At 45.0% G+C, this 12,599-nt stretch overlaps 1 protein-coding gene across 2 annotated transcripts in view; it reads left to right on the top strand.

Annotated features, from left to right (window-relative positions):
- LOC124717209 overlaps positions 1–12,599 on the top strand; it is a 149,103-nt gene that overhangs the window by 76,440 nt on the left and 60,064 nt on the right. For both annotated transcript variants that reach the window (XM_047243989.1, XM_047243990.1), the window contains 2 exons: positions 47–160; positions 10,024–10,137. In XM_047243989.1, coding sequence (XP_047099945.1) covers positions 47–160; positions 10,024–10,137 — 228 coding nt within the window. The remainder of the gene's footprint in view (positions 1–46; positions 161–10,023; positions 10,138–12,599) is intronic.

The raw sequence follows: 12,599 nt of genomic DNA, 5'->3' as shown, positions 1-12,599 counted from the left end.
GCTTCAAGCTTCAAAGTGAAATGTGACCATCATCCCTTTGTTACAGATGAACTTCCCAGTCAGAGAACCAATCACTGATGCAGAGGGGGCACATCCCAAAGACTGTTGCTGTGATTTCTCGCTCAAGACGGCCGCTGTCATCGATACCCTCTTGTGCCTGGTGAGTTCATTAGAAAACAAATTGCGATAGTGTTTAAAGTTCTGGAGCTTCCTTGCATTGAGAACCTCACCAACACGCTGTACTTCAGTAGAGATCTCATCTCCAATGTTTTTTATGCTATTGTGCCATTTTCTATCTTTCGCCATCACTTCAGTTCCCACGTAACTACTACACTCAACATACGCTATAATGTACTTTCTCTATTTTGCCTTTCTTAGGGTGTCAACTGAGTTCATATTGGAACGCAACATTGCCACGGGACAGGTTATGGCGGTAGGACCAAGCAAAAGAATTTTTTTTCTTACTGTGGCTCAAAATGGTTCAAATGGCTCTATGCACTAAGGAACTTGACATCTCAGGTCATCAGTCCCCTAGACTAAGAACTACTTAAACCTAACTAACCTAACGAGATCACACACAACCATGCCAGAGGCAGGATTCGAACCTGCGACCGTAGCAGCAGCGCAGTTGCGGACAGAAGCGCCTATAACCGCTCGGCCACAGCGGCCGGCTCTTACTGTGGTCAACAGTCCGAAGACCGGTTCGACGCAGCTCTCCCAGCTGTGGAAGCCGCAAAACCATTGCAGCCCACATCCAGTTCAACCTGCTTACTGTACTGATACCTTATTTCCCACCTCCCCCTCGCCCAAGCACACGCTTCGTGCCATTACCAAACTGACAATTTATTGCTGCCTTGGAATGTATTCTACCCTTGACCCCTCCTTTTAGTCAAATTGTAACATATACAAGGGCGTGTTGAAAAGTAATTCCTTAGTCTTTTAATTTTGTTCTCGATATCGTTTGAAGTACATGTCATGTACACACATCAAAAAAACTTTTGCGTCACCTCAGTTACGAGAACTCTCTGTACAGAGATTCGAACACAGATCAACATAAACATAATTTCCGCCCTTTTTGTTGCTCATGAAAACCGCACATTGCATGTTGTACCACCATACAGCGAGATATTCAGAGGTGGTAGTCCAGATTGCTGTACACACCGGAACCTCTAATACACAATAGGACGTCGACTTGCATTGATGCATGCCTGTATTCGTCGTGGCATACTATCCACAAGTTTATCAAGCCACTGTTGGTCCTGATTGTCCCACTCGTCAACGGCGATTCGCCGTAGATCCCTCAGAGTGGTTGGTGGGCCACGTCGCCCATAAACAGCCCTTTTCAATCTATCCCAGGCATGTTCGATTTCGTTCATGTCTGTAGAAAATGCTGGCCGCTCAAGTCGAGCGTTGTCGTTATCCTGACGGAAGTCATTCACAAGATGTGCACGAAGGGGGGGGGGGGGGGCGCGAATTGTCGTTTATAAAGACGAATGCCTCGCCAATATGCTGCCGATATGGTTGCACTATCGGTCGGAGGATGGCATTCACGTATCATACAGCCGTTACGGCACCTTCCATGACGACCAGCGGCGAACGTCGGCCCCAAATGACGCCACCCCAAAACATCAGGGAACCTCCACCTTGCTGCATTCGTTGGACAGTTTGCCTAAGGCGTTCAGCCTGACCGGGTTGCCTTCCAACACGTTACCGACGATCGTCTGGTTGAAGGCATATGCGACACTCTTCGGTGAATAGGACGTGATACCACTCTTGAGCAGTCCATTCGGCATGTTGTTGGGCCCATCTGTACCGCGCTGCGTGTCGCGGTTGCAAAGATGGACCTCGCCATGGACGTCGGGAGTGAAGCAGCGGACAGTTTAAGTTGTCACATGACGTCCTATGGCTGCACTAAAAGCATTATTCAACATCGTGGCGTTGCTGTCGGGGTTCCTCCGAGCCACAAACTGTAGGCAGCGATCATTCACTGATGTAGACCTTGGGCTCCCTGAGCGATGCAAGTCGTTGACAGTTCCTGTCTCTCTGTATCTCCTCCATGTCCGAACATCATCGCTTTGGTTCACTCCGAGACGCCTGGACACTTGCCTTGTTGAGATCCCTTCCTGGCACAAAGTAAAAACGCGGACTCGATCTAACCGCGGCATTGACTACAGACAACACGAGCCGTGTACCTCCTTCCTTGTGGAATGACTGGAACTGATCGGCTTTCGGACCCCCTCCGTCCAGTAGGCGTTGCTCATTCATGGTTGTTTACATCTTTGGGCGGGTTTAGTGACATCCCTGAACAGTCAAAGGGACTACGTCTGTGATGCAATATCCACAGTCAACGTCTACCTTCAGCAGTTCTCGGAACTTGGATGATGCAAAACTCTTTTTTGATGTGTGTATATTACTCGGTCGACTTGCCACTTCGTTGCCGCAAGCTGCAACACTCTGCTGCTACAGGGCTCCGAATAGTAGCGTGTGACGTGGCGGTGTGTAAGGTAACAATGTCGTCTCGTGAGGAGTAGCTTTTCTTTTTCCAGTCTTCTGACTGGTTTGATGCGGCCCGCCACGAGTTCCTCCCCTGTGTCAACCTCTTCATCTCATGTCAGCACTTGCACGTCCTCAATTATTTGCTGGATGTATTCCAATCTCTGTCTTCCACTACAGTTTTTGCCCTCTATAGCTCCCTCTAATACCATGGAAGTCATCCCCTGATGTCTTAACAAATGTCCTATCATCCTGTCCCTTCTCCTTGTCAGTGTTTTCCACATAATCCTTTCCTCTCCTATTCTGCGCAGGACCTCCTCATTCCTTACCTTATTGATCCTCCTGATTTTCAACATTCGTCTGTAGCACCAAGTCTCAAATGCTTCGATTGTCTTCTGTTCCTGTTTTCCCACAGTCCATTTTTCACTACCATTCAATGCAGTACTCCAAACGTACATTCTCATTAACTTATTCCTCAAATTAAGGTCTATGTTCGATAACAGTAGACCTTTCTTTGCCCAGGAATGCCCTTTTTGCCAGTACTAGTCTGCTATTGATGTTCTCCTTGCTCCGTCCGTCTCTGGTTGTCTTGCTGCCTATGTAGCAGAATTCATCTACTTCGTGACCATCAGTCCTCATGTTAAGTTAGATTGGGACACTGAAACCATGAATTCCAATGTTTAGTCCATATACGGAGCTCCCTCTTCTTCACCGTGATAATATCAGACAAGATGTGAGTGCTGGGACAACAATCCACAACTTCTTTCACTGTCATAGATCGATGCACCATATAGTCTGTAACTCAGCCTCCACCTCAGCCAACTAAAATATTTTAGAATTTCGTAACCAGAATCAAGACAATGGTCTCAGATTGGTGTTGGGACCGGCGCAACAGAGGATTTGAACCGATTGAATTTTAGGAAATTTAATTTGATAGCCACTCTCTGCTGCATGACTGATTCTTTAAAAAAAAGTTCAGACTTCATTTCTGAATGATTCCAGGTTTCACACATACAATAAGTGAGAACGGACATTGAAAATTAGTATATAGATATATATACTTAAGTGCTTCTCTGTTATTTAACCAGTCCACATATTTATTCCACTATTAATTGTATTACGAGTTTTATTTTTCAGCGTTTCTTGCAGAGAGGACGCAACACTTTGATGTGACACCAATATATATATATATATATATATATATATATATATATATATATATATATATATTGGTGTCACATAAAAGTAATTAATAGCGGAATAAATATGTGGACTGGTTAAATAACAGAGAAGCACTTAAGATAAATTAGTTTATTGTGAAATCATTACAATTATACTTCACAATACTTACTCGTCCATAGCTGAAAACAAAAATAACATGTGCGAACAGCCAAGCTTCTCCTAGCTGCTCTCAAATGATTTAAAGGTTGAATCTTCTTTCATTACACAGACAGCACAAATATGAACATCGACTCTGTGGTCTCAAGCTTTATATAAATGTTTCACACGAAAGATAGTTGTTTAGAAAGGGGGTAATACAAGTCCCAACTTGGTTCCATCCGACTTTCATCTGATTCCAGGACTTAAAGAACACCCTCGAGGACATCATCTTGATACTGCTGAAGTGGTGCAGCACAGGTCAGGCTGTGGCTCCGTCAACAAAGTCGACACATTGTGTAGTGACAGTCTTCCTTAGGGAGAAATGCGTTCTTCGCCAGGATGACTATGTTAAGAAATAAATATGTAGACGTCAAGAATAAAGATGTAGACTGTTAATAAAGTTTGTTTTACTTAAAAAATGGGTTATGGATTTTGACATACAGAATTCAGGGACAATACTTTTCTGGAAGCCCTCTACTTCTTTCCTCCCGAATTAGATTCAGCACTACCTAATTCGTTGCGCAAATTTACCTATCTCCAGGATCCTCTTTGGCGCAGTATTTCAAAATACATTCTCTTCTTGTCTGAATTGTTTATTATTCACGTTTCACTTCCATCAACGGGTGCAGTCTAGACCAATACGTGCGGAAAATGCTTCCTAATATCTAAATTTATCTTAGATCTTGCTATTGCCACTCTGCATTTTTACCTTCTCTAATTCAATCATCATCATTTATTTCGCAGCCCAAACAGGAAAACGAATCTACACATCTAATATCACGTTTCCCAAACCAATTCGAAGACTTCCAGTGATCTTGTCTTACTTTTGTTGACTTTTAGCGTATAACCTCTCATCAAGGCACAATTCCAGCCACCCAGCTGCCCGTCTAAGTCTTTTCCCGTCTCTGACAGAAGACCGGAAAGTACAACTGCTGGGTCGAAAAGCGAATGTGTAGCAAGAAATCGTTAGTTGGTATCAAAAAGACTGATACACTGAAGACTCGTTCGTTATCCTGTACAAAATCATGCCTAGTTAATAAAACAGGGATTTATTCACAAATTCTGTCATTAAGTACTCAGTAATAAAAGCAGTTAACGTAAGAGAAGCGTATTTCAAACCGAAATTATTGTGCCTTTGGCGGGTAGGAAAATTGCTTGTGACTACAATTTTCAATTACCAATTACGATTATCTGAACAAATAACCATCTAGTGATAGGTTCTTGTGAGACAGGAGATGTGAGACAGTATCTTTTCGAAACCGCGCCCTCCATTTACGACCTTCGATCAGTGCCCATACTGAGTGGTTTTTAGACAGTTTTTCACGCCAGTGCCAAGTGACTGGGAAAAAACGGAGATGACTCCAGTATATAAAAAAGGTAACAGGACGGACTCGCAAAAATTACAGACCAGTGGCCTTAATATCGGTTTGCTGCAGAATCATAGAGCATATTCTGAGTTCGAATATAACGCAATACCTAGAGACTGAAAGCTCATGACCACGGATCACCACGGTTTTAGGAAGCATCTCTCGTGCGAAGCCCAGCTTGCTCGTTTCTCATATGATATACTGCGAACTACGGGTGGAGGGCAACAAGTTGATTCTATATTTCTAGATTTCCGGAAAAGCATTCGACACGGTACATAACTTCAGACTGTTAACGAACGTACGTACATAGGGAATAGGCTCCCAGATATCTACATCTACATCTACATTTATACTCCGCAAGCCACCCAACGGTGTGTGGCGGATGGCACTTTACGTGCCACTGTCATTACCTCCCTTTCCTGTTCCAGTCGCGTATGGTTCGCGGGAAGAACGACTGCCGGAAAGCCTCCGTGCGCGCTCGAATCTCTCTAATTTTACATTCGTGATCTCCTCGGGAGGTATAAGTAGGGGGAAGCAATATATTCGATACCTCATCCAGAAACGGACCCTCTCGAAACCTGGACAGCAAGCTACACCGCGATGCAGAGCGCCTCTCTTGCAGAGTCTGCCACTCGAGTTAGCTAAACATCTCCGTGACGCTATCACGCTTACCAAATAACGCTGTGACGAAACGCGCCGCTCTTCTTTGGATCTTCTCAACCTCCTCTGTCAACCCGACCTGGTATGGATCCCACACTGATGAGCAATACTCAAGTATAGGTCGGACGAGTGTTTTGTAAGCCACCTCCTTTGTTGATGGACTACATTTTCTGAAGACACTGCCAATGAATCTCAACCAGGCACCCGCCTTATCAACAATTAATTTTGTATGATCATTCCACTTCAAATCGTTCCGTACGCATACTCCCAGATATTTTACAGAAGTAACTGCTACCAATGTTTGTTCCACTATCATATAATCATACAATAAAGGATCCTTCTTTCTATGTATTTGCAATACATTACATTTGTCTATGGTAAGTGTCAATTGCCATTCCCTGCACCAAGTTTCTATCCGCTGCAGATCTTGCTGCATTTCTCTGCAATTTTCTAATGCTGCAACTTCTCTGTATACTACAGCATCATCCGCGAAAAGCCGCATGGAACTTCCGACACTATCTACTTTTACATATATATTAAGTAATAGAACCCAGTATGTTGTCCTCGACGGCGAGTGTTCATCGGAGGCCCCAGGGAAGTGTGATAGGACTTGCAATTTTCGCTGTACATAAATGACATGTCAGACAGCATGGGCAGCAGTCTGCTGTTGTTCGTTGACAATGTTGTTGCGTAGAGGAAGGTGTCAAAGATAAGTGACTGTAGGCTGATATAAGACGACCTAGACAAAATTTGTGGTTGATGTGATGACTGGCAGCTAGCTCTAAGTGTAGGAAAATGTAAATTAATGCGGATGAGTAGGAAAAATAGACTCGTAATGTTCGGGTACAGCATTAGTAGTGTCCAGCTTGACACAATCACGCCGTTTAAATATTTGGGCGTAACGTAGCGAACCGATATGAAATGGAACTAGCATGTGAGAACTATAGTAGGGAAGGTGAATGGTCGACTTCGGTTTATTGGCAGAATTTTGAGAAGGTGTGGTTCATATGTAAAGGACACCGTATAGATGATGCTAATCTTGGGTACTGTTCGAGTGTTTGGGATCCACACTAGGTCGGCTTCGAAGAAGACATCGAAGCAAATCAGAGGCAAGCTGCTAGATTTGTTACCGGTAGGTTCGATCAGCACGCAAGTATTAAGGACATGCTTCGAGATCTCAAGAGGGAATCCCTCGAGGGAGAAACTTAAGAGAACCGGCATTTGAAGATGACTGTAGAACGATTCTACTGCCGCCAACATAGATTTCGCATAGGGAACTCAAAGATAAGATACGGGAAATTAGGACTCATACAGAGGTATATGCAAGGTACGACAGTAAAGTAATGAGACTGATTTTCGTTGCAAGATGTGGCAACGCTGCAGGATTGCGTAGGCGCAATATCTTTGACCTTGGTCTATGAGCTGCTTCTAGTCCAAGCGGCACATCGATGCAACTGCTCAGTCGTGAGTTGTGCTGTAGTGAGTTAACACGTGTTTGTGTCTCTCGTCACGGAAATGGAACAGCATAATATTGCGCAGCGGTATGCCATTTCTTTTTGTGTTAATTGGGTGAAAACGCGACGACAACTTACGGTAAACTTCAGAAGGCTTTTGGAGAGGCATAAAATGTTAAGTGAAGGCAGAACGAATGTTGAAGATTAAGACCGCAGTGGACGACCATCAACCTCAGGAGGGATATCAACTTGGCCAGGGTGCGTAAACTCGTACGATCTGATCGAAGATTATCAGTGAAAAATGATTGCAGAAGAACTGAACATCAATCGAGACACGGTTCGTCTAATAATACCTGAAGATCTTGGTATGAGGAAGATTTGTGCAAAAATGGTCCCCAAAAACCTCACACCACAACAGCGAGACAGAAAAATGGGGCAGCCGATCTGTTAGAGCAAAAGGAAATCAATCCAGAATTTTTGAACGGTTTTATCACTGATGATGAAAGTTGGTTTTTTAGTTACAATCCAGAGACAAAACACCAAAGTTCGCAATGGTGCTCAAAGGGATCTCCCAGACCAAAAAAAGGTCGGATGTCAAAGTCAAAACTGAAATGCATGCTTGTGTGCTTCTTTGATTCCAAGAGAATTGTTCATATAGAGTGGGTGCCTCCTGGACAAACAGTTAACCAATATTACTACAAAGAAATTTTAAAAAGACTTCGTGTGGTGTGCGTACTGTAAGACCTTTGGTACACACACCATCAAATTATTTGACTTGTCGCTCTACCGAAGTAGGCGAGTGTCAGCAATATGGTTCGTGGTCTTATCGTGGCGTGTTTATCTTCTGCCGTTAGGTCAGACGATAGAAATGCCACTTGCACGCTTAGAGTAGCAGATTGACAGTGACCAACTTTAAACAGAACTTGATTAATTTTCACACACATTTATTAAAATAATGACAATCATAAACCTTACTTAACTTGATTCTGGATGCTATTTACAATTGACATTCTGAAGTTCCTTTGGTCTTGGTACATTAATCTTATTCTCACATATCTCTGATACTTGACAAAGTGTCTATTCATTTATCTTCATGGCTATGTACAGGAATATGGGAATCTTATTAGGCGCAGACTGAAACTTGACTAGAGGCTGGGACAGACAAATGCAGACAAATGCAGACTGACTAATCGGAGGTCTGTACACTCGTTATAATACCTCGCGCGTTCCGGTATCACTGCGCGAGTGTGATCCGCGAGGAGAAAAGGTTCTACGTTAGCAGCAATCTCATTGGCCGCGTTACATGTTAATACGCGGATTGGCAGAAGCAGAATTTGGTCCGTCTCTAAGACAGCGCCATCTCGTAGTGTGGAGACGGACGAGCGCTGCGCCGGCGCTGTTGTGCTTAGCGGGGCGCGCTCTAGTGGGAAAGTTGTGTACGCGCTGACTACGTGGAACTATGTACACAACACTTCGTAAAAGAGTTCTTAATGTCCGTGCCAACACTGCTGATAATTGGATCTTGCATCACGATAATGCGCCATCCCATACTGCTCTGTCAGTACAGCAATTTTTAACCTCAAAACAATTTTCAGTGCTACTACAGCGACCTTATTCACCAAATATCGCTGCATACGACTTTTTTCTATGTCCAAGAGTGAAAACGGCGGTCAAGGGACACCATTTTCAAACAACACAAGATGTCCAAAAAGCTGTGACGAGGATCTTGGAGGATATTACAAAAGATGAGTTCCAGAAATGTTACCGTCAATGGCAGACACGCTGAAAAAAGTGTGTGCAATCAGAAGCGAACTACTTTGAAGGAGACAACACTAAACTTGACTAAACCGGTAAGCAGCATTTTTTTTTTCACGTCAGTCTCATTGCTTTATTGTCTCACCTCGTAGATAGTCGTTTCTCCCTCGCTCTTCTGCGAGTGGAACGGGAAAGGAAGCGACTAGTTGTGGTACACAGTACCCACCAACACGCACCTTACTGTGGCTTGCGGAATATGTATGTAGACGTACATGTACCTATTTGGTAAAACGTCATGCTCTGCATCTGAGTCGCGCTGTGTTGCATACACGCTGCAGCAACGCCCTTAAACGCAGACTTTTTTTTATTGCCCCTTATACAAACTCCTGGTGTAAGCTATTCGTTATAATGAAAACAGTATGATTCACACTTATAAAATATGCATCATAGTGTCACACTGGGAAAGAGACCAAACAGTTCAGAAATTTTTGTATTTCTAGGAACGAAGCGAGCTAGCCATAATAAATTATTTTATAAATATTTACAACGTCACATGCGTCCATCTGTCAATGTGTCGGTCCTTAAACCGAAGGCAGATTTTCAAAAAGTTTTATGCCTCAATATTGCACTCCTTTCGTTGCCAAAGTTAGATTTACTAGAAGGAGTGCAAATTATTTATCCTGTTTGCGTTGTTCCTGCACAGAAGCGGCAGCTTACTTGTGCCCACACACATCATAGCTGTCATTCAGAGAAACGGTAATACTAGATCGATAACAATGAGGGCAATAAGAAAGCTTCTAAGCATGTGCAGTATAATCAGTGTGGCCAGTCACGTCTCATAACTATTTGTCCATCAATTCCTGAACGTGCTTCAAGCTTTTGACTCAAATGTGACCATCATCCCTTTGTTACAGAGCAGCTCCCGAGCCAGAAAACCTACCACTGTTGCAGAGGTGGTAGTTTTGAACGACTGTTGCTGTGGACTGTCCCTCGAGACGGGCGCCACCATCGCAAGTGTCTTGTTTTTGGTGAGTGCATTAGAAAATAAACCATGATAGCGATTAGAGTACGCTTGCATTGACGAGTTCACCTCGGTGCTGTACTTCAGTAGCGATCTCGTTTCCAATTTCACCTGATAATTGTGAGATTTAAAACTTTCCCGGCGTACATATTGTTCCACAAAATTTCGGGCGACCTACTCAGACTTAAGTTATTGCAGCTGCAAAGTTATGACTTGTTGGTCAGTTTTGACGTAGTTTCACTTTTTACAAATGTACCTCTTGTGGACTCACTACACCTCATTGGCGATAGGTTTGGAGCTGACATTACAGCGCTGTTTGAGCACACCCTCTCCTCTACATATTTTTCATTTAACGAGTTTTATGAGCAATCAGACGGCGTCGCCATGGGGAGTCCTTTGTCTCCCCTGGTGGCCAATCGTTTTATGGAAGATTCTGACGAGCGAGCGCTCGCCTCAGCCACTTTTAAACCAACAGTATTTTGGCGATATGCTGATGATACTTTTATAATTTGGCCTCATGGTTTGCATCGTCTGCGAGAGTTCCTACAACATCTGAACTCCATACATGAAAACATGAAATTTACTATTGAGTTGGAGAAGGAGGGTTGCCTGCCGTTCTTAGGCGTAATGGTGCGACGTAAGAGAGATGGCACACTTGGTCATTCGGTATATAGAAAGCCCACTCACACAGATCTTTACTTGCAAGCCGCTAGTTGCCACCATCCGGCACAAACGATGGGTGTTTTGAAGACATTCATTCACCGAGCCCACGTCATCTCTGACACTGATAGTTTGCATACCGAACTGGAGCACCTGCAGACCGTATTTCTGAAGAATGGGTATTCGTCCCAGCAAGTGGAGAGAGCCCTGCAGACCTGTAAACGACGGATCAAAAAAGAGGAAAAGGCCTTTAAAACGGCTGCCTATTTACCATATATTGGTAATATTTCAGCGCAAATAGGCAGATTACTAAGAAAATATAAAGTGAAAGTAATCTTTCGCCCTCCTGCAAAAATTTCGTCGGTGTTGTGATCTGTCAAAGACGACCTAGAGCTGCGCAAGGCAAGGTGTTTACAGGATTCCGTGTGAATGCGGCAAATCTTACGTCGGGCACACGACGCGTACTGTGCAGGATCGCATTGTAGAACGTCAGCGGCATACTCGCCTTCTTCAGCCTTGTAATTCTGCCTTCGCCGAACACTGTATTTCCACTGGTCATGCCATGAATTCCAATTAGACAAAAACTGTGGCCCATATGCATAACTTTTGGAGTTCTATTATAGATGAATCCGTGGAAATACGGCTGTCTGACAATGAGTCTCTTATTAATCGTGACGGCGGTTGCCAATTGAATTCGGCATGGAATCCAGTCGTCGAAAAACTTCTTGCCCTCCGTAGCCGGCGTAGTTCTGTGATGGATCCGCGGAAGACAATCGAATTGATATCGATGCGGCGAGTTTCCACCACGGAGGGCGCGCGGTGCAGCAGAATCTAACGCGCTTAAATAGCGCACGCGCAACGGCAAGTGAATCCACCACGCATGTGCCAGAGGGGCCTTAAATACCAGAGCTCTGGGAGTTTTCGCCCAGGCGATCATTGCAGGTAAAACCACCCCTTCCTTCCGTCTCCTCGACTTCTATCTCACCATTTATGGCTGTCCTATCGCCCTCACCCCCCACCCTTAAGTACCTTGGCGTCACCCTTGACCGTCGCCTCTCCTGGACCCCCCATCTCCGGACTATCCAAGCCAAGGCACACTCCCGACTCCATCTCCTCAAGCTCCTTTCTGGCCGCACATTGGGTCTGGACCCCTCCACCATCCTCCACACATACAAATCCCTCATCCTCCCTATCCTCTGCTATGCCCACCCTGCCTGGATCTCCGCTCCCCCTACCTTTTACAAATCCCTTCAGATCCTAGAACGCCATGCTCTTGGCCTCGCCTATCGCATCCATCTCCCCTCCCCTACGCGGATCCTGTACGACCTTATTCCGTTCCCCCACCTCTTCCTTTTCCTCAAATGGATACGGATCCTCTACACCTCCCGTAAACTGAATCGTCCTCACCTGCTTGTCTCTCCCATCCTCTCCCGTCCCTGACTGCTGTCACGTCTGTATTTCCACGTCCCACCTGCTCTCCATCTCTCCACTCTCCATGCCCTCTCCCAAGATGGCTTCCGCCAGCTCCCCTCCCTGATGATGCCCTCCCCCCTTCATCTACCCCTCCTACCAACTTTGATACTCCCTCCCTCTTCCTGTGTTTCTTTCCTATGGGCACCCTCTCTCCCTTCTCTCCCCCTTGCCTCCCTCCTCCCTTTCTCCCCATTCCTCCCCCGGGCTTCCCCTACCCCCCATACCTTCATTCCTCCTACCATGTCCTCTGCCGTTGGCATCTTTGCTCTCCCCTCTCCGTCCCTCACCCCCTTCTTCCCCTCTTGGCAGGTCCCCGGACTCGCACACGTTAAGTGG

Source organism: Schistocerca piceifrons, chromosome 9, assembly GCF_021461385.2.
Source record: "Schistocerca piceifrons isolate TAMUIC-IGC-003096 chromosome 9, iqSchPice1.1, whole genome shotgun sequence".
Taxonomy (NCBI): domain Eukaryota; kingdom Metazoa; phylum Arthropoda; class Insecta; order Orthoptera; family Acrididae; genus Schistocerca; species Schistocerca piceifrons.
Note: the sequence above shows the minus strand (reverse complement) of the source record. Positions and strands in the feature narration are given on the sequence as shown.